This window comes from Balaenoptera borealis, assembly GCF_965194805.1.
Source record: "Balaenoptera borealis genome assembly, chromosome: 12".
Classification (NCBI taxonomy): Eukaryota; Metazoa; Chordata; class Mammalia; order Artiodactyla; family Balaenopteridae; genus Balaenoptera; species Balaenoptera borealis.
The window spans coordinates 73,214,155-73,238,415 of NC_138869.1; the positions used below are offsets into that span (position 1 = coordinate 73,214,155).

Here is a 24,261-nt window from a genome sequence, read left to right on the forward strand (position 1 = left end):
GAAAAATGGTTGATTGGGTACAGTCTAGCCTAAGAAGCCTCCTAACCCTATGATTCTAAGATGACTCCTGAAAGGAAAAGGTGATTTTCAAAACATAACAAAAAGTTGACAAAGATTAAATTCTTATAGATGTTGAATTGAATGACTGCTAGAATTTATTGTTGTTTTGTTACATATTTTTCACAGAGTGGAAAATACCAGTGTTTTCTACAAGTGACTTCAATCTTCAAAAAGTAATATACACTTACCGAAAATATTGGCACCTTGCTGCTAAAATTACCCTGTGGGCAGGAAAACGTTTCTTTTCCACAACAAATGTGACGTCGCCATATTCTTCCCCAATCAACAAGGCACCAATATGTTCAGACAAAATGTGCACATGATCAATCTCCCCCACTGCAGTAAAGGGGCGAAGAGGGTGGCTGTTACTCATCTTGTAGAACAGATGATAGTCGTTGATCTATTATATAAAGAAGGGATGAGAGTTAGTGAGGAGAGGGGAGTACACTTCGAAAATCACATACCATAAACACAGATAAGTAAAAATGTATATTCTAAAAAAATCACAAAAGAGAGCAATTTCATCATCATTGGTATCTATATTAACCCATCTATTCTGGGAAGCAATTCAGCCTACTTCCATTAACTCCACTGTTCTCACTGCCTTATCACAATAAAAGTCAGGATCTTCAAACACTAACAGCACTTGGAGCCATCACAATCTAGAAAACTGTGTTCAAACTACAAGTCCCTTATTTCTCAGTATCTCAGGAAAAGGAAAGTCAACAACCAGAAGAGCTCCTCTTTTAGCACAGATATATTTACTAAGGTGGGTATAACTAACTAGACCCAGTGGAAAACTTGTTCAGGCATAGATTTAGACCTAAATCACAAACAGAATAAACTAAATCGTAAGATTTCAAATGATTACAGAGGTTTTGGTCTGAAACCCTCTTAAATATTTTATAAAAAATTATAATCTTCTTAAGTCACAAAAATAACTTGACATTTATTAATAGAAGCTTATAGTAAGAATCCTAACCTCCCTCAAAAAAAGAATAACTCCAATATTTTTCTGAAGACTGTAACTTCCAGTCCAAACTTACACCCCTGATAATCAGGTAGCCTGTGTTTATCAGAACATCATTATATTTAATCTCATTTCCTTGCTTTTGTATGCAATGCCTTTCTACAAACATAACTGAAAATCAAAGGGCTAAAACTTGATTAACAGCTTTGCATATTAGAAAAGGGAGTTATTTTCTTCAAAAGCTAAAAATGTTTATATTCTTAAATCTCTACTGTATTTGCAGGTAGTACTTTTCCAGGTGTAAGTAACCCAGCAAGTGGATGAGAGCCCTCACTAGCGTGCAGGTGCCTGAAGTGAAGATGTGGCTGACAACTCAGAGGTGAACCAGCTACCCCTCTGTTGCACCAGAAACTAGAAGAAATGAGCCAGATATGCGCTCTCCACTAGACCTCCACATTTTCTTTTTTTTTGAATTTTAGAATTTTATTTATTTTCTTATACAGCAGGTTCTTACTAGTTATCCATTTTATACATATTAGTGTATATATGTCAATCCCAATCTCCCAAGACCTCCACACCTTCTTGAACTCTCCATTTTTACCAGGATTAAAGATTAAGCCACTCCTAATCTTTAAACTTCCACATGCAGGTCCATTATCAACAAGGTATGTGAGAAATTGTCTTTATCCCCCGAGACTGCAGTGGAAGATCCTCACAGTCCAGTTTCCCCAGTTACTTGTTACTCCATGCCCACCCCCAACTGAGGAAGCAACAGCAAGGAATGTGATGTAGAGGAACATGGAGGATGAGTTAGGCAAGGAGACACCCACCCCAGGTAAGTAAACAAGCTCCTGGCTTCCTACACTAGGAACATCAGAGGGCTAGCAGCATACTCCCCTCATTCTCAAGGCAAATCCTTCTCCTTCAACTGCAACCTGCATTCAAAAGCCCTAAAAACTGAATCATCTCCAGTCACTTGTGTGTGAAAGACCAAATTCAGCTTAAGAGGATCCATTTAGGAGTGTCAGCAGATTATGTGAAATTCAATCATCTAACATCTGACACAACAGTCTAACACAGAAGTCGGCAAACTTTCTGCAAAGGGTCAGATAGTAAAAATTTTAGGCTTTGCAGGCTATACAGCCTCCGTCACAACCATTCAACTCTGTAATTGGGAGCCTAAAAGCAGCCAGAGACAATAAGTAAGTTATTGAGCATGGCTTTGTTCCAATAAAACTATTTACAGAAAAGGACCGGATTTAACCCTCAGGCTATAGTTTGCCATCCCTGCTCTAACAAATGATCAAGGACTGACTGTACTCTACGCAAAGGATAAGACTGCTTTTGCTTTTTGTTTTGGTTTCTGGCTGGGTTATCCAAACAATGTTCAAAAGAGCATGGTCATTTCTTATATCAGCCATGAAATTCTGAAAGCTACTGGTACCGGATTTCAAAATCCCATTTTCCTTCAACATGAACTCTCATTATCACTATCCAATAGTTCAATGATAGTGCCTGACTCTAAACAAAATAGATGCTTTCCCTAGCTGAAAGGACGCCATGCATACACCCACTGAATATGTTCTCTGGTATCATATTATCTTAAAATTTTATCTAGGTCATGAGTGAGACTCAAATGATTAACTAATAACTCTTGATGGACAATGATAGATTTTTGGTTAACTAGCTCAAAGGTAAATTTATAATTCTTCCACTGATACATAATAATCTTTAATACTATGTATAGAAATATCTATCTTAAGTTCTCCAGATCTGAACTTCTTAATACATACAATTTCATTTTGCTAAATTTACAGTCTAATTATGCTTTTCCAATTGGAGACATAAAACAAATATTTCCGGGTATAGAAAACAGACACTTAGTATGGAATAAACACAATCTGTATTGGCATATAGAAATAATTTTAATTAGACCAGTGATTCTCAATGAGCTTGCCATACATTGGAATCACATGGGGAGCTTAAAAAAGTAAAAAAGATGCTTGAGCCCCACCCACCAGAAATTCTGATTTAATTGGTCTGGAATGTGGACTCTCTATTCTGAAGCCATTCTTATGAGCAGCCTACAAAATAGCCACTGATTTAGACTCTGCTCTTCTAGGTTCACATCCCTTCTCAGGTGCATAAATATACAAAATATCTGCTAAGAAAATTTATTTAGGATATGATTCCATTTCTAATCTTACTGCAAAGAGGCAAACAATGCTAACAAAGTTACCAATGCTATAGCTTGTATGCAGAACATATTTTCGCCCAATGACCAGCTTATCTATGAAGTGATAGTTTGCATCCATCCACTTGCATTTAAAAAAGCATGTTTTAGAAACTATATATCAATAAACTTAATTAATTACTTTAATTAATAATTAATAACTTTAATAATAATCAAAGTTAACATTTTAAACCACCAAGTTTAATTTGATAAATAAAATTGAGAAAAAAATTAAAGCTCACGGAGTAAAACTGTTTACTGACATGTTTCTTATGCTTTCATACTTATTATTCTGCTACTAAAGATATATGTGGTCTTTGACAAATGTTCTAACTTCCATGAGATTATTTCCATACCTGTAATGACAAAGTTATAGTACATTTTTTAAAGTTATATCTTAAAACTCTGCCACTGCCTTTTAATACCACTGTTTTGTCCTGTCATATAAAATGGACTCTCGTAACTCAGCAAATGTCTGGACCCATGACTGTGATTTATTACACAAAAGCATCAAAGGAAGATCAGCAAAGGTTATGAAAAAGCACATGGGGCTAAGTCTGGGAGAAACCAGACACAAGCTTTCAAGACTCCTCTCCCAATGGAGTTACATCGAACGTGCTAAATTCCCCCAGGAAGCTGTGAAAGCACGTTGCCAACCAGGAAGCTTTTTAGAGACTCAATACCCAGGGTGTTTAATGAGGGCTGTTCATATAGTTAAGACTGAAGACATGGAGCCTAAAAATCTATCCAATACACTTATTTAATCTTAGATTTGGATAGGAGAAAGAGATACTAAGAAAATAACCTACCCCACCTGCCTAAATGTATTCCTAACCCCTGACCTCCCAATATGCCAAATCCAAACAGTTTCATGGATAGGTTTCTTCAAAACTTCAAGGATCAGATAATTAGAATGTTATTTAAACTATTCCTGTGCACATGACAAGTTTTTTGCTTCTTCCTACGGAGCCAGTATAAGCCTGACACGAAGATGTGACCACATTCACACACTCAAAAATCAGTATACATGAAAAAAAAAAAGCCTGTGTATAATATTGGAAAAGAGAATTAAGCAGAAGGATTCATGACAAAGTTGGTCAATTCCAAGAAAGAAATCTGAATATTAGGAAGAATAACTATCAACAAATTAAAAGGTTAAAGGAGAAAAAAATCATATAATTAGCTCATAAAAGCTAAAATTCCTTTTATTTTAAAAGTTTTAATTGAATAGGAATAAAAGAATACTTCCTAAAATTTATACACACATACACAGCCTAACTACAATAGATATAAGCATCTAGTTAATAATAAAACAGTAGAAACATCCCTAGAAAGTTCAGAAATAAGATAAGGATGTCTATTCATCACTATTAACATTTTTCAGGAACAAAAGACAATACAATTAAGAAAACCAAGTTAAAGGTAAATGGCTTAGGAAACAAACAGGCAAAATAATCACTATTTGCTGATAATCTCATTGCCCACATGAAAAATCCATGAGAATCAACTGAAAAAATATGAGAAAATAAGGAAGGTTCACTAAGGTGACCACATAAAATTATTACAGTTGACCCTTGAACATGGGTTTGAACTGCAGAGTCCACTCATACTTGGATTTTTTCAATAGTAGATGCTACAGTATTACACGATCCACAACTGTGGATCCTCACATGTGGAGGAAATGCGGATACAGAGGAACCTCAGACACGGAAGGCCGACTATTACATTCAAATTTTCAACTGTGCGGAGGGTAGGCCCCCCAACCATTGAGTTGTTCCAGGGTCAACTGTATATGAAAATATATAGTATCCTTTCATGCCCAAAACAACCAGCTAGAAAATATGAGGGAAATGACCTGCAATCTATAATTGCAAAACATAAGCAATACGTAGGAAGAAACTCAGAGAACATGTAAAGGAAGTTATAAAACTCTTCTGAGGGACTTAAGGAAAACAAATGAAGAGACATACAACTGTTTGGAGATGTTGTAAAGAGACCAATCATCTCTAAATCACCATGTGAAAAAAGCACATTTGGTATTTTATTGTACTTTATATTGTGAACAAAAATAATGCTTTAGGAACTTCTGTGGTGGTCCAGTGGCTAAGGCTCTGCACTCCCAATGCAGGGGGACCGGGGTCGATCCCTGGTCAGGGAACTAGATCCCACATGCCACAACTAAAAGTTCCCATGCCACAACTAAATATCCCGCCATGTGGCAACGAAGATCCCGCATGCCACAACTAAGACCCGGTGCAGCCAAATAAATAAATAAATAAACATTAAAAAAACAAAAACAAAAAACAATGCTTTAGCAACAGAAAGCAAAATTCCACAAAACATTCTTGGTAGGGATACACAGTTAAAAACAGTAATTTGACAAATGGGCACACATATTAGAACACTGAGAAGGAAAAATGAGAATTTTATATTTACCAAGAAGTTTGTAAAGCTGAGAGACACAGTTCTAATTAACACAGGAATTAAAAGTAATCCTGATGAGAATTACAGTAGAGTTTTTAAAGTAAATTGGGGTAAAGAAGTTCATCTGAAAGAATAAATATGTGATTTCATATATATTCTAAAAAAAAAAGAACAATGAGAAGAGGCCAGTTTATTGGATGAGAAAGCAAATCATAAATTAGAACAATTAAAACAATGTCATATTAGAGAGATATATCACTGAAATATATTAGTCCAGAAATAAACCCAAGTATACACAAGAATTCAGTATAATATATGTAAATGTAGCATTTCAATTCAGTGGGAGAAAATATGAATTTTTTTAATAAAAAATGTTGGCTGGCCATTCTGAAAAAAGTAAGCTGGATATTCATACAAGAGCACAAAAATAAATACACAAGCATGTCAACTTCAGCACTTTCTGTAACAGTAAAAAATTGAAAAAACTTAAAGGTCCATTTAATGGGAATTGGATAAACAAATAATGGTAAGCCTCTACAATGGAATATTATACAATGATTTTAAAAGAATAAAGTTGAATACCTTATTGACATTGAAAAAATTTTAAATATATGTATTTACATGCAAAAAGGCAAGCTGCAAAACAATGTTATAATAAAATCTTATTTTGTTAAATACATAGAAAGCAAACACCAAATTGTTAACAAGGGTTAACCCAATGGATTAGGGCTGTGGGAAAAATTTTACATAGTGTACTACATATTTCTGTAATGTTTAAAATTTTTATAACAAGAATGTTTTATTGTAATAAAACTATACACAAATATTTCAATAACTTTGGCCACTAAAATTACAAATTAAATTAGTTTTTGTATGAGACAGCAAGTGTTTTAATTTGCCACATCCAGTAGTACCTGATGTAGTGACTAAGACAGAATGGTAAGCAGAAGGACTATATATTACTTCCATAGTTAAAAATTAATTAACAACTTGAAGTCAAGGACAAAAAGTTCATTACACTAAGACAGGCAAAAAGTAATAAATATCTGATACCTGGGTAGCATGGCCTACTAGGACAGTCTATCTGATACATCCCAACTAAAGATCTTCACCTTACGAGATTTTCAGTATGACTTTTTCTAAATTTATAGGAGATTTTCTCAGATGCAAACAAAGTGCTCTGAGATTTGCTCCTGTTGACAGTCCCAGAGTCTAAACTTGCTGACATTCACAGGATAGGGCAAGGGTAATCTTTTTATTCAAGCTGCTCCTTCAAGGTAAGAGGAAAGAGAAGGGTAGGAAGGCAGGGGGAGCAGGGACTTAATCTGAGAGAGGAAATGGTACCGTTCATGATACCATATACAATTATTAGTTGAGGGTTCTGAGACTTCCTATGAATTTATTTACCAGGGATGGTGGTACAGAAACTACACTTTTTTTGTGGTTGGTTAACTCTCCTGGATTCAAATGCACCTGGAAAAAAAAAAAAAAAAAAAGACTAAAGCCACAGTACTAAAATTCTCAGGGTTATTGACTATTTACTATGCTATAAGAAACCCACATCCATTTGTTCTAACCAAAATAGTAAACAATGTCCATCAATAAAGTGAGAATGCCGTATGCAGTTCACAATGTTGTAATGCTATAATTGCCTTATTCAAAAAACCAAGCTGACCTAAACATCAATTTCTTTACTTAAAGCTCACTTCCAGCAGAACTGTTTACAAACTTTTCTTTAACAAGAGCTTACTATATTTTTTAGAATTAAAGTTCACTCTCCAGAGCTTAATCAGGAAATAGACAAAAGGCAAAGTTCCATCAGGCGGAGATGCCAGAGTCCTTGAATGTTGTATAAGTCTCCCCTGGGAAACCCTCTCCACCCCCCCCATATTTCCTGACTGAAAGAACTTTATGGGAAAAAAGACCTTCTGCTCTTTAATTGCAAAATATAAATGATCTTTCTCTTGAGGAAAGAGATGGCATTTATAAGCATATGGTTTAGCAATTTCTTCCTGCTCTTAGTACCCATGTGGTGTGTAACTTGAAGTAGTAATCCTTAAACTTTAAATTAATATCGCTTGGGGAAATAAATGATGTCCTGCCTGCATCTTAAACACTCACAAAAAATCACATTCTACTTTCTCATTGGAAGGATGCCTCACTTCTTTTGATATATACTCTACCCTTGTCATCCAAAAGTCTGAATAAACAGGTGTAGACTGACCATACTAGCAGGTGTAACCTTGATTCTGATATTTTGCAAATCCAATTCTAAACCTTGCAGAAGAGTAGTATCACCAGGCAGTAAAGTGCTACAGTAAGAAGAGTTCATGGGCATTTTCTGGTCTTGGGATTCCTGAAATCCCTTTTCTCTGGGAAAGATTAAATGATTTCTAACATCCAGTCCAGCTCCAAATTCTTGTCGTTCTATGATTTTATATGTTTGTAAACAAATGTTTATAGATATACTCAACTTGGAACACTAAGGAACTGTACCATAAAAATACTTGATGAGATCATTTTATGGAGAGTGTATGTAACTCCATTTACCAATTACCACATTGATTCTCCACTTCTTGGCCAAAGGGCAAACTAGTTTCTGAATCTATATATAATTCATTCGATAAGAGATTTATTGAGCTCTCTCTACAATACAGGCCCAGTGCTAGGTGATAGAAACACAAAGATTAGTAAAGGATAAAGTTGCTCACTGTCCACTGAGGAAGGTAGGGCTAGATGACAAATAATGTCAAATCTAGAACTAGCAGGCCATGATTTTATGATTTGTAGAAAGTCAAATACAGTAATCTTCCATAAGTACCATACCAAAACAACTACAAAAAATTATGTTATACTCTTGTATCAGAATAAGAGTTAATATTCAAATAATTAGCAAATTGCTCTCTAAAATGGGGTACTCACATTCTAGGGAGAGTTGAATACAAACCATAGGAATTTGGGAAGAAAATCTTAACACTTATATTGATATATATTTTTAACCTAGAAAAATGAGAAAAAAGGCAGTGTCCTCCTTTGTTCAAGGGAAGTATCAGGTTTACCTGGGCCTGCTTACTTGAATTTACCAAAGGTTATATAGTCTAAATTAAATTATTGCTCACAAAATGACAAGAGAATTTAAAAAGTTCCCTGCAAGGAAACCACTGATTGAAGATAATGTAACATTGCCAACACAAGCAGACAACAAGAAAATGGCCCTTATGACAACTCTACCCCTAGTAATCTGATTTTACAAGAAGGTGACCCCTCCCCCAGTAAGTCCTAGAGATCTAATACACAGTATAGTGACTACAGACAACAGTACTGTATTATAATCAAACTTGCTAAGAGACTAGAACTTGATTATTCCAACTACTAGAAAGAAATAATTATGTAACATGATAGAGGTCCTAATTATTGTACAATGGCAATGACATTATAACATATAAATGTAGCAAATTAACATGTTGTACACTTTGAATTTACACAGTTATACGTCAAACATATTTCAATAAAAAACTGACCCCCAAATTTAAAATTATCAAGGTCATTTGAAACATACACTATTATTAACAATGAACCTCCATATTAAAGGCATTAAAATGACTTAAGACTATAGTACAAAGCTACAGTAATCAAAACAGTACAGTACTGGCACAAAAATAGAAATATAGATCAATGGAACAGGATAGAAAGCCCAGAAATAAACCCACGCACCTATGGTCAATTAATCTACGACACAGGAAGCAAAACTATACAACAAAGAAAAGACAGTCCCTTCAATAAGTGGTTCTGAGAAAATTGGACAGCTACCTGTCAAAGAATGAAATTAGAACATTCTCTAACACCATACACAAAAATAAACTCAGGATCAAAGACCTAAATGTAAGGCCAGACACTATAAAACTCTTAGAGGAAAACATAGGCAGAACACTCTATGACATAAATCACAGCAAGATTCTTTTTGACCCACCTCCTAGAGAAATGGAAATAAAAACAAAAATAAACAAATGGGACCTAATGAAACTTCAAAGCTTTTGCACAGCAAAGGAAACCATAAAAAAAAAAAGACAACCTACAGAATAGGAGAAAATATTTGCAAATGAAGCAACCGACAAGGGATTAATCTCCAAAATATACAAACAGTTCATGTAGCTCTATGTCAAAGAAACAGCTCAATCAAAAAATGGGCAGAAGACCTAAGTAGACATTTCTCCAAAGAAGACATACAGATGGCCAAAAAGCACATGAAAAGATGCTCAAAATCACTAATTAACAGAGAAATACAAATCAAAACTACAATCAGAATGGCCATCATCAAAAAGTCTACAAACAATAAATGCTGGAGAGGGTGTGGAGAAAAGGGAACCCTCCTACACTGTTGGTAGGAATGTAATTGGTACAACCACTATGGAGAGCAGTATGGAGGTTCCTTAAAAAACTAAAAATAGAACTACTATATGATCCAGCAATCCCACTCCTAGGCATATATCTGGAGAAAACCATACTTCAAAAAGATACATGCACCCCAATGTTCACTGCAGCACTATTTACAATAACCAAGACATGGAAGAAACCTAAATGTCCATCAACAGAGAAATGGATAAAGAAGATGTGGTACATACATATTGTACAATGGAATATTACTCAGCCTTAAAAAAGAACAAAATAATGCCATTTGCAGCAACATGGATGGACCTAGAGATTATCATACTAAGTGAAGTAAGTCAGACAGTGAAAGACAAATATATGATACCACTCATATGTGGAATCTAATTTTTTAAAAAATGATACAAATGAGCTTATTTACAAAACAGAAACAGACTCACAGATTTTGAAAACAAACTTATGGTTATCAAAGGGGAAACACGTGGGGGTGGGGATAAATTAGGAGCTTGGGATTAACATACACACACTACTATACATAAAATAGATAACCAACAAGGACCTACTGTATAGCACAGGGAACTCTGCTCAATATTCTGTAATAACCTAGAATCTGAAAGAGAATGAATATATGTATATGTATAACTAAAGCACTTTGCTGTACACCTGAAACTAACACAACATTGTAAATCAACTATACTCCTATAAATTTTTTTTTTTTAAGGCAGAAGCTTAAAACAAAGTAACAATCTAGTAGCATATTAACCATTTTGCAATAGGGACACAGAAAGTACTTCTCACCTAATAATAATGGTTATTATTATTGAGGACTTAATTATAAGCTAGGCAGAGTCCTAAGCATTTTACACACACCACCTTACCTAGAATTCAAACAAGTGGATTAGGTAGGTACTTTTTTTATCCTATTTAACAAATAGGAAATTGAGGGACAGACAAGATTAGGCAACTAGTCCAAGGACACAGACAATAAATGGCAGACTTAAACCAACATCCGGCAAGGTCCTGAACTTATAAGAGCTACGCTGTAGTGATATGGAAGAAGTCAGAAATGAGTCTCACTTTGACTCCTAGACCTGCCAACTAGCTCCTCACACCAGCAGTTCTCAAACTTTTTTTTAAACACCCTATTCAGACCCGGTAAATATGCCATGGGTGATAAAAAAGGAGATGTCACTTTTCAATCCAACTTTTGGAGATTACATATACATCTGCTTTACTAATATGGGGAGAATAATTCACATTTTAACTACAATGTAGTTAAAACTCTAGTTACTGAAAAATTACAGACCAAGAACATTATTAATACAAATACGCATCAATATACACTATAGGGTTAGCTGAACAAGCTGTAACAAATTAAATTGATAATGATAAGGCTAAACAGCAATTTATAATTTAAAAAAAAAACAAGAACAGAAACAACTGAAAAACACAACCAACTCAACATAACAGTGATATGTATCTTTCCAAAAACATAAAATAATTCTAACTTACACATGTTCATATGTGGAATAGGAGTTTTGCAATGCTGCATCAGACTGCTTAGTAGAACACTAAATCAGAATCCTTATAAACTCTAGTATTAGAGTTTATAATCCAAACATGGATTTATGAATGCCACATCTTACATATTCTTAATGCTTCACTTCTATGGTTATTAGCAAGTTGCCAAAGGATATATATAAATGAAAGACTATGACATCACCTGACATCTGCCATTATTTTTTGATCAGGGCCTACCAGTGACCTTAGGCCATCTTTTGAGAAGTGTTTTCCTAGACTAGGCAATGCTCCTGGCTTAGTTTGGCAATGACATCTAATTCTGGGGTGGCTGGGAGAAGCTATTCTATTATTCAATCACAAAATATCTGAGACTCCCAAGGCAAAAACAGCCCAATATTTAATTTGTAGTATTATTTTTATTTTCTATTCATTACTTCTTCAGTTTCTCTGGATCCAATCTCTAATTAAAACAATCCTTCCCAAACACCGGCAAACAAACAAAACCGTTCAAATCAGGTATGCTAGAACAAAATAAGTATCAAATGACCGAAGAGAGTTTCATTCTATTATATTTTAAAGTTTCCCCAAATATTGAAGCTTGCTTCTTCTTTCTTCCCTACAGAGTACCTTCTTGAGCTTATGCTTCAGAAAGGGATAAGGTACAGAAACCTATCACCAGATTTTATTAACCCATTTCCCAAAGACCTACATTATCCAGCCACAATCTTCCCTCAGTCTCTCAGCTCTTGTTTGTGCCACTGTGTAACTCCCTATAAGTCAACCCTCTATACGATGGGATCACTTTTGTAAATGACAAGTCACAGACTGCAACTCTAAGAATGGCTATCACTTATAGATCTTAGAGTTTATATAACTATCCTTTTTTGGGTTATCAGCCTTTCTGGTCCCAAGTCTATTGAAAATTATATGAACTGTACACTGAGAACAGAAAAATATATGCCCCAAGAGCCAAAAAACAATGAAAAAGTCATGATGAGTACAGAGGTTATTAGTTGTAATAATATTTGAAAATACAGGACAGCCATTTCTTTTTAATTTCTTCAGTGGCAACTTATGGGCCTGTAATATTCTTGCCCAGGTTTAAATTATATGATATTTTCCTAATTAATAAAGGTTATTATAGCGTGAACTCCCATTAAAGCAGTGGAATCATCAATTGCAACAATTTAATTTCTTTGTAGCAAAGCTACTGTGAACGTTTGCATTATTGTCTGCATAAAGGAAATTGGCTTTTCATTTGTAGATGTTATAAAAATGTTCTACTGTGCATACTTTGATGCAGTTTGTTAAACCCTGCTATCTTGGCTATTTTCTGTGAAATAAAAAAAGATCAGTTCTGAGAAATTAGTCCACTTAAAATCCTGATTTATAAATTTATTTGTTGCCACTCTAGCATATAATCTAAAGGAAATGTTCACAAGTTATACTAGTCTTCCTTTTGTTCTTTTTTTTCCCCTATATAATCCCTTCCCTTGGTTTTATGAGCATTGTTTTTATTCCTCCAACATACCATTCTCTACTGCAATGAAAAGAAAGAATAAAACTCAGAGGTAATTATCCTCACGTAGTTTAGCAGTTACAGTTCAAATTGAGAGCCACTGACCCAAATTTATGGCCAAGGCCAAATCTACAGCCAAATTCAAATCTATAGTGTGTATGTAGAATAAGGGGATGAACAGCATGTGTCAAGCAAATAACTTTCATTTCAGGAACAAAATCTTAGGCAAAAAGTTCAAGAAGTCCACATCTCTTAAGATTAGGAAAATGGACTTTTCCTGTAAAACTGTCATCCTTCATGTTCCAAACTAATCTTACCCCAAATCTTCCATAAACCTCCATGAATATGCAAATATGTGGCCTGCCTATATGTGCACTCTTCCGGTGCACATATAAACTTCACCGACACTGTGGAAGAATAAAATCCATTAAAAAAGAGAATAATGTACATTTTTTTCCTTCTGTTTTAGAACAAAAACTCTAAAGAGTAACGGATGGGCTTTCTGTATTCTGTGCACTAATACACCCAAGATGCTACTGAATAATTAATGAGCTTATGATTAGACTGCTATCCTCAGTTCCGAACATTCATGGACCAAATTTAATTCACATCTAATACTGAATTCTGTCTCTTTTATCATGATCAAACTATGCATCAAGGCTGATCTCTTTTCCTTAGAATTTCATACGCTGATTCTTTACCTAAAGTTATCATCTTGATATGTGACCAGCTCAGCTACAGCACCAATTTGGGATGTAACTGACACAAATTCTCATAGCCCATCAAGAAAAGATATCAGGACCATGCCTTTATAAGAGAAACAAGCCTCCAATGCAGACACCTTAGCAATAAATATATTGACACAAGAGGAGGAGATTCCACTTATACTTTATAAGTAGACTACATTCTTTATGTTATTTTTAAGAGAAAAAAATAAACTGTAATTAATAAAATTTTTAATGTTATTAAGTTGGAGTTCATTTAGTTTAAATGTCATCACATTATTTGACATAAAATGATCAAATGTAGCAGAAATGCTATAATAGACCAATGCCTGAAGTCTATTTCCTTCTCCAAGCTTATAAAAGAAGAAGCTTATGTTTTACTTGGCCAACAGGGTAGGGTCAGCTGCCGATGAGGAAGATTCATAAAATACTTCCTTTGCTGTGCTGTACCTATGGGGAAATCTAAAGTAACGCATACACCCTGTGGATAAGGAGGGCTTTAAATAATGGAAGGAGGTAGCTTCTTAAGGATATTAAATGAAAGATGTTCCATGTAGACATGATGGCAAAGGCAGGAGTCTCAGGGCACTATCAGAAAATGTGAAACTGAAACAGAAGTTTGTTTTGAGAAACAACAGAAAAGAAACAGAAACAAACAGTATGGCAGAACCTTGCACTATAAAATGTGTCTAAACTAAGATGCCTCCAAGAGAACACAGAATCAGAAACTGGGAAGTACTCATAGTTCTGCTGGGTAAGATCTGGACAAATCATTTCAAGTCTCTGAGATTCATTTTCTACCTTAGAAAAGGGGTGGAAGGGGTTGGGCCACATTCTGTGGTCCCTTTAAGTTCTAAATCTCTATAACTAAATCATATATGTAGGAAAACAATGATCTCATACTGCTGTTGGAAATATAAACTGGTTCAGCTTTTTAGAGGTTAGTTTAGCAGAATCTCTCAAATTTTTAAATATACATTTCCTATAATACAGTAATTCTGCTTTTAGGATTATTAATTCAGCATTGCTTGTAATAGCAGAAAGTGGGGGGGGGGGTGGAAAATAAATTACAGTGCATCCATACTATGCAGCAGCCATTAATAAGAAGGGAATAGATCGGAAAGTTCTGACCTAAGCTCCAAAACACAGTTAAGTGCAGAGAGCAGGCCTCAGTTCAATAGGATCCAACTATGTAAATATAAATATATGTAAGTGTGTTTATATATTTAAGAAGGCACTTAAATATCTACTGAACTAATTAAGTAAATACGTACATGGAAAAAAGGACTGCAAGGCCACACACCCACTGTTAACAGTAGTAACCTCCAGGGAGGGGGGTGGGAGTGAGGGGATAGAAGGGAGTGAATGGGAAGGTTTATGTTTAAACTCAATGTACTTCTGAAGTGTTTCCTTCTTTTAAAACAAGAATTGATTTATCTTTTATTTAAATGATATTTAAAAAATTTTTAAGAAGTGGAAACTTTAAAAAGTGCTGAAATATTTATCAAAAGGAGGCTTTCCCCCCCCCCCCAAACAAAAGGATGAATACACTGATATAGATGATCTCTGACTTGCTGTACTTTCCTGAGAAGCACTTTGAGGAGAAATGAGCAACTACTGATGGGAATAGAGTTTTAGTAAAAAACAGATTTTTAATAGTTAAAAATAGCCAAAACAAATTCCTGGAGGATGGTTACTAGGTCTTTCTCCCTGGTGTCCCACAAGGACAGTATTCAATAAACAAATAATACATTGAAATGAAATGATCTAAGTATAGGTTGGAGATACAAACGTGGGACTCCATGTCACTCTCAGGAATTGATTATAAAAATACATGTGCTCAGGGACTTCCCCGGTGGTCCAGTGGTAAAGAAACCGCCTTCCAATGCAGGGGACGTGGGTTCGATCCCTGGTCGAGGAACTAAGACCCCACATGCCACGGGGCAACTAAGCCTGTGTGCCACAACTACTGAACCTGCACTCCTCAACTAGAGAGCCTGAGTGCTGCAAACTACAGAGCCCACGTGCTCTGGAGCCCACACCCCAGAACTAGAGAGAGGGGGGAAAAAAAACCCGCATGCCACAACTAGAGAGAAGCCCACGCGCCACAGTGAAAGATCCCGCATGCCGCAACTAAGACCTGATGCAGCCATAAATTAATTAATTAATTAATTAATTACATGTGCTCATCTTAAAAATATCTCTCAACTGTTTATAACCAAATGTTTTCATCAAGAAGTTCTCCCTCCCCGTAATATTCAGCACGTATTTGGTTTCCAAATTTCCACTTTACTAATCAAGGTTACACCCCTGTATCACACTTTGCATGATGTTTCTCACATTTTCCAAATATTTTTAAACTTACAATACCACTTAATTATTATGCGGCACCTTTCTTGGTGTTCTCTTGCTAAGTGTCTAGTGATTTATTAAGGTTTTTCAACTGTAAATTCTGCAAATACTTCAGAAATGTAAACAAACATTAACAACAGTATAATCCCGAGAGTCAACATTCTGGTAAAACTCTTTGATATATCCCTATTCTATTTTTCCATTCACAAAAATATAAAACTCCTGATGTGCTTTTAGACAGTACACAGCTCTGCATTTTCAGAACAGAGGAAGGATAGGGCTGTTCATTCTTTCTACACGCCAATGTTATTTAGCTTGTTAGGATAAGCCTGTGTTACTTTTTCTAAGGGGAAGGACCCAGGGAAAGCAAGTGTCTAAGAATGGAAGTTCATGAAGGAACGATTCAAATAGCTCAGTTCTAGGTATATTTGCTTCTCAGCTAATATTCAACTGAACAAACAATTGGGTGAATGCTTACTATGAGCCTAGCTACAGGGCAAAGAAAGTAACAGGTGATGAGCATTACCCATAAATATAAACTTAAAAAGTTAATTACTCTTCTCCTTGTGCTGAAACAGCTGTAACTTAAAGAGATCACACAGCAAATGATCACTACAGTTTCCTCTCCAATCTCACTCCCTCCCCAATGAACAAAAGATGACATTCCAAAAGCAAGTAATGTATAAGCCTTATCATTCTTACCTCTTTCCCATAGAACAATGTTGCAATATCTGGTGGCCAGCCACAAACGCCTCTTTATTTCCAAAAGTGCTTATGGACTGGCCTACTATGAAAACTAACCATGATGAGTAACACTACAGAAAAATGCTGAGTCTCAACGTGGGAAGAAAAAAAAGATACCTCACTTAGCTTCAGGGCAATGGGAGAGAAAACTCTTCTCCACTCGCCCCTGCTCACTAGATCAGACCCAGGAATTACCACTCTGCCTTCTTCAGTTTGCCTCATCTGTGGATTTTCAGCAGGTTTTTTCTCTCTCTGGCTCCACTAAGCAGAACAGTCAGAATTTTCGTTCACTCTCCTGCCCCTTTGGAGTTGCACAGGCCAAAACGGTAGCCAGTCATCATATGTGGCTATTGAGCCCTTGAAAATGAGGCTAGTCCAAACTGATACATGCTATAAAATACACATTGTATTTCAAAGACTTATGAAAATATCTCATTTATTTTTTCACATTGAGATGTTGAAATGACAATATTTTAGATATATTGGGCTTAATAAAAATATTTCTAAATTAATTTTACCTGTTTTTCTTTCTTTCATCATGGCTACCAGAAAATTTTGAATTACAAACATGGCTTGCATTTATAGCTCTCATTATATTTCTATCGGACAGCACTGCTTATAAATTGTCTTAGGAAAGGCAGTAAAGAGTATCCAAAGTCACACTGCTTGAGTTCAAATCTTGGCACCACCATTTATTACTGTGTAATCCTTGACACATTATTTAACCTTTTTTCTAAGCCTCCATGTTCTCTTCTGTGAAATGTGGTAGTACTAAAATGCTACCTCAGAGGACTGTTGGTAGAATTAAATGAGGTAAAACAATTACTATGGTGCCCGGCACAAAATATTCAATAAATATTAACCACTACTATCACTGCACAACTATACTGTTGTTATTATTCATTGCTAGTACATGATGAAGAAAAGAACAAATATACAGTGGGTAGAAAAAAAGACAGAAAGAGGGTACAAACACAGTTTAGAGAGAATTCTGAGTTTCTCTTCCAAAGACACAGCCCAGGTGCAGACCTGCAATACTCAATGGCAGCATCTGAGTATTTCCAGTACACTCTCTTTCCATATAAATATGTCAGAGGATGTGGAAATACAGAGTTAAAGGGCACTGTGCCTCCTGTAGCAGTGTGAAGAACCTTACCTTGGACGCCCGGAGACAGACTTGCTGACAAGGTATCAGCAAGGTATCCTCTTTGGCTACTGGTAACCTCATTTTTAAATGAGAAGAAAGGGCTAAAGTTCTCTGAAGTCCCTGCCAGCTATGAATACTCTTCTCCCCTCTTTCCAAAAGGGCTGCAGAGCAAGAATGGCTACATCAGAGGTCCACCACCATCACCATAAAAACATCCAATTTAAGCACAGACGCTGCCTTACCACCACTTGTCCAGCCTATAGAGAAAGCCAGGGATTTGGAATTGTTGGCTCTTCTGAGATTTCATCGTCTTCTCTAATATGAACAAGCTTTTACTACTGGAACTTCTTATATTCCCCTTGTCTGGCTAAATTTGCCTGTTCTTTCAAGGCTCGGAACAGACTTCACACCTTTCAGCAAGAGCCTTCGCTGACATTGCCAATCTACGTCAGGTGCCCCTTTTATACGATTTGGAATCAGCTTCTGTTTCCCTCTATCACTGCCCCCATCAACAACGCCCTGTGATTTTGTTATTGATTTGTCTTGTTGTTAAGCAAACTTCCAGAAAGCAATAACATAAATTCATTCAACAAGTACTGAATGAATGTCATACTCATCTTTACACTCCCAGAACCTAATACAGTTTCTAGCGTATTTAAGCCCTCAAAATTAACCAAAAAAGGCCATATAGATATTAACGGCTCTCTTCTTTGAATTCCAGACCTCTATATCCCACTGCCTACTTTATATCTCTGCTTGGTTACCTCAAAGGTACTTCAAAACTCACTTCGTACTCTCTACGTCCTCTCTGCCACTAAAAAGCCTGCCCTCCTACAATGTTCCCCAGCTCAGTGAATCCAATTATGGAAACCAGAATAACACCTGCTTCAACCTTACACCCATACCTAATTCATCAGCAAGTCTTTTAATGTTACGTCCTAAATGAGCTCTCAAATCAATTTACTTCTTGGCAACTTCTATGCTACCATTCTAGTCCTCACCACCCATCTCCCTCTTTTCAGCCCAAGCTGTCCTCCACACAGCAGCCAGACTGAATGTCACATTATAAGACTGATTATGAACTCTTTCCCTCAACCCCTCCATGACTCTCACCCCCACTTAAATACCTTCAGTGGCTTGCCAAGCCTCTTAACATAAGAGAACAGGAAAAACATTTAACTAGGCCTTCGAGGCTTGTGGAATCTGGCTCCAATCTGACTCCATTTCCCCTTATGTTCCCTGGCACATGACAAGCTCTCTCATGCCACAGGGTTTTGAAATAATTTGTTCCCTTGCTGGGACCCCTTCCTCTTTTCACCTTCCATCCTCCAGGTGCAACTCAGGTGCCATTTCCTCAGACAGCCTTCCCTGACCTCAGGCTCGCCAGGATACCTTATCATCTGCACTCATATTACTGTATTCATTTCCTTCACAGAATTCACCTATTTGTATTTATACATCTCCCCCACCCCCAGAGGCCCTTTCTCAATACAAATTTTTTGAAAATGTAAATCAGATCAGTCACTCCATTGCTTAAAACCCTTTAATGCCTTCCTATCTTTGAATAAAAATCATACCCTTTCCAAACCCTCCTACACTGTTGGTGGGAGTGTAAGTTGGTGCAGTCACTATGGTGAACAGTGTAGAGGTTCCTCAGAAAACTAAAAATAGAATTACCATTTGAAAAAAAAAAAGGGACTTCCCTGGCGGTCCAGTGGTTAAGACTGCGCTTCCACTGCAGGGTGCACAGGTTTGATCCCTGGTCGGGGAACTAAGATCCCACATGCCACAGGGTGCAGCCAAAAAAAAAGAAAAAAAAAGAATTACCATATGATCCAGCAACTCCTGGGCATATACCTGGACAAAACTATAATTCAAAAGAATACATGCACCCCTATGTTCATAGCAGCACTATTCACAATAGCCAACACATGGAAACAACCTAAATGTCCATTGACAGATGAATAAAGATATGGTACATATACACAATGGAATACTACTCAGCCATAAAAAAGAACAAAATAATGCCATTTGCAGCAACATGGACGCAACTAGAGATTATAATACTAAGTGAAGTAAGTCAGAAAGAGAAAGACAAATACCATACGATATCACTTATATGTGGAATTTAAAATATGACACAAATGAACCTCTCTATGAAACAGAAACAGACTCACAGACATAGAGAACAGACTTGTGGTTGCCAAGGGGGAGGGGGTTGGGGGAGGGAAGGACTGGGAGTGTGGGATTAGCAGATGTAAACTATTATATATAGGATGGATAAACAAAAAGGTCCACTGTATAGCACAGGGAACTATATTCAATATCCTGTGATAAACCATAATGGAAAAGAATATAAAAAAAAGAATGTCTATATGTGCATAACTGAGTCCGTTTGCTGTACAGCAGAGATTGGCACAACATTGTAAATCAACTATACTTCAATAAAAAAATTATATAAAAATATGTAATATAAAAAAAATCATACCCTTTCCAAAGCCTACAGGGTTCTGTATGAGCTGTCACCCAATCACCTCCCCGAACTCATATCCTACTCCTCTCTTCACATTCTGCTCCAGCCACGCTGGCCTTGCTGTTCCTTAAACACAGACGAGCTTACCTGAACTCCGGTCCTTATAATTACCTTCCCTCTGCCTTTCGGAATATTTTGTTCTCAGAGTCCCCACTACTGGCTACTCATCATTCAGGTCTCTGCTCCCTCACCACCCTACCTAAAAGAATACCACCCCCCAAACACACTTCTCACCCGCTACTCCATTTTATTATCTTCATCATTAGGTATTTATCATTAGAAGATAAGCTCCATGGGCAGTTCATCTCAGTGCCTAGAAAAGTACCTGGCACACAGTAGGTACTCAATATCTGTATGAATGCTTAAAGTAGCTAGTGTGGTCCTGTTTCAAATAACTGAACTCCACTGACATATACAAGAGATACAGGTATGAAGATGTGATACTAGTAGTTGTGGTAGGCAGAATTCTAAGATGCCCCCATCCCCCATTCTCCTCCCTCTCCCCTGTGTACGTGCCCTGTATAATCCCCTCCTGAGTATAGGCGGCACATGTGAATATGGGATAGTCAATCATGTGATTAGGCTACCTTACATGAAACACTGTTATAGTCAACTGGAGAGATTCTCCTGCTGCCTTTGAAGAAGTAAGATGCCAGGTTGTGAGTAGGGCCATGTAGTTAGAACCTGAGGGTGGCCTCTAGGAGCTGAGAGGGACCCCCAGCTGACAGCCAGCAAGAAAATGAGGATCTCAGTTACATGATCACAAGGAATCGAATTCTGCCAACAACTAACGAGCTTGGTAGAGGACCCCAAGCCTCAGATGAGATCACAGCCCCTGCAAACCCCTTGACTTCAGCCTAGTAAGACCCAGAGCAAAGAATACTGCTATATCATGCTGGACTTCTGACCTACAGAAATGATCATGAAGGGCTGTTGTTTTAAGCTGTAAGTTTGTGGCACATCAACAGATGACTAATGCAGTGGCCATCAACCCTATCAGTCCCAATGCTCACTTTTTATAACAAAAATTTTGTCATGCTACCTAATGTTCTTTAATAGAATTCATAGATTTAGAACCTACTAATCACTTTTTATAAAAATACATTAGCTATAAGGGAGAAATTTTTAAATAATTTATAATAAAATAATATGCATCTCAACCAAATTAGAAAATAAAACTGCCCCTATAAATTTTCATAATGCCCTCTGAGGAGAGAGTCCATAACCATAACCTCTGCTTGCCAGGATCAGTGTACCTAGAACACACTGGCTCGAAATTGGGAGAATATTTAATTTTAAAATGCTTATTACTTGCTAATCTTGTTTCTTTATACATCAGGTTGTAAAGGATGTCTTTGAAAATCACACTAGCATTATATTTTTGTTCTAACCATTTTCCAAAATGGATTTAAGAAGGTTTGAAAGCCTCATAATTTCCTTTTTTCCCTCCTCCTCCTCAATTATTTAGTACTCACTGGGCATGTGATACTGTTACTTGAAATTAATTTTCACAATTAAATAGACTTTTAAAGCTTCTAATTAATTTCCCAACTTTCGTTTTTCAGATGTGAACAGATAATCACCATCATCTAGCGGCTCATTATACACACTATAAAATATTTCACCCCAGCTGTGAAGCTGGCCATAGTAAATATGTTTTGTTGCCTTAATCAAGATTTATGATAAGATAATAATGTAATTTTTAAAGGCCACATGCCAGAGTACCTCCTAAATTAATAAAAATACTTAGCACTTAACCTATAACACACTTTAAAATCATCACACAGTCTTGCAGGTAGCTATGTGCCCATGTGCCCGGGGCTAGTAACAACTGATGGAGAGCATGTCACCAAGCCCATTTACTTGATTTATTTTACAGTAGCCTTCTAAGGCCACGTACATAATGGGTACTCACTGTGTGATGGGAAAATAAATTATTTAGTGTGGACAACCTGACAGTGTTACTGTTAAGTTATTAATTCACTGAGAAAGGGAAATTCCCTTAACAGCCTTTTTTCATGCCCAAACAGCAACACTATTAGTAACTATTTACAGATTCCTAGAACCCTAGAGCTGGGAAGGACTTAAGGATAATAACCACGGTTTTTTACAAATGAGGAAACTGAGAAACTTGTCCAAGCTTACAGCCATCAGTGGCCGAACCTAGGATAAGGGGAGATAAGGCTATGGGTTGTCAATCTCCTCATTCAGAAAATGGGGATAGCCACACCCTTGGTAGGGTGGTTATGAAGATGCAATGAAATAACAGGACATAGTACATGCTTGACACTTAACAGCTACTCCGTAACTATCATTTTCCTCCCCAGGGTTTCCTCCACCAATTTCTCCCATCACTTTTTTTTTTTTTTTTTTAACCAAAATATCCTTCAGGATGATGCGCATTGGTGATGATTTCCTGAGGTATACTGCGTTGACATACAAATTAGAGCAAACTGAAGGACTCACTGGGAGGCTAGAGGAAGCAGCTGACTCCCACTCTCAGGAGTTAAGTCTACACCCCCCAAAGGTTTCAAAGATTTTCAATTTGTTGGACTGAGCCCACATCAGCTTTGCCAAGGTTGACAGTATGCAGAGTTTAGGGCCAGTTTTTCAACGCTGTGCTTCACACATACTTTCTAATCCCTCTCTAGTATTTATTCAAATTTTTCATAAGATTATCTATACCCCTGGCCTCCCCCTTCTAACCTCCAATTCACTCCTGAATCCACTGAAGTCTCATTATCAGCCCACCACTCCACTGAAACCACTCTTACCAAGGTCATAACCTCTTGACTGGAATACCCAAGATTCACTTTTCCATCCTTACCTTCCTGGATCTCTCTGAAACATGGACACACCCTTCTTGAAACTCTACTCCCTTAGTCTCTGTGACAGTGTACTCTCCTGGTTCTCCTTTTACCTTCATGTGTCTATTCTTTCACTAATGTCTCTTTAAGAGTTGTGTTTCCCAGGGCTGTGACTTCCTGGTGAGTTTATTTATCTATCCTCCCAGTTTCAGCTACCTCCTACTAACTTCCAAATCTCTATCTCTAGCCCAGGCCACTCCTGTGAATCTCAGATTCATTTGAACAGATTCATATGCCTGCAATATGATTCCACTGCATGTCCCTACTGGCACTTCAAATCAACATACTCAACACCGAACTAATCTCTTAATGCATATCCTCCTCCACTGTCCTTTATCTTAATATGTGGTATCATCAAACAGCAATCCATGCTAAAAACCTGTAAGACTTCCTTGACTCCTTCCTCTCCCTGATCCTACCATATCTAATCAATTGATTAGATCTCCTAATTTTACCTCCTAAATATTCCTCTAATTCATCCCTCCTATGCCTATCTAGTAACTCCTATTCTTGTTCAGGTTTCAATCATCTCTTACATGAAATACTTCAACAGCTTCTGTCCTCCTCAATTCCATCTCCACTCAGCTTACAGAATAATCAATCTAATAAATATATAATCACACTACTCCCCTGCTTAACACTTTTAAAATAATACTCCAATTAAAAGGCTCTGGAGTCAGATCTCTGCAATTTGGAATCCACTCTCTGCACTCATTAGACATGGCCTTGAAGAAGTTACTTAACTTCTCTGCACCTCCATATTTTTACTTGTGAATATCC

General features: G+C 36.7%; 1 protein-coding gene across 3 annotated transcripts in view; it reads right to left on the reverse strand.

Moving 5' to 3' along the window:
- Positions 1-24,261, reverse strand: part of BTBD9 (BTB domain containing 9) — a 401,740-nt gene that overhangs the window by 366,532 nt on the left and 10,947 nt on the right. For all 3 annotated transcript variants that reach the window (XM_082347838.1, XM_082347836.1, XM_082347837.1), the window contains exon 2: positions 249-460. In XM_082347838.1, coding sequence (XP_082203964.1) covers positions 249-433 — 185 coding nt within the window. In that variant the 5' untranslated portion in view covers positions 434-460. The remainder of the gene's footprint in view (positions 1-248; positions 461-24,261) is intronic.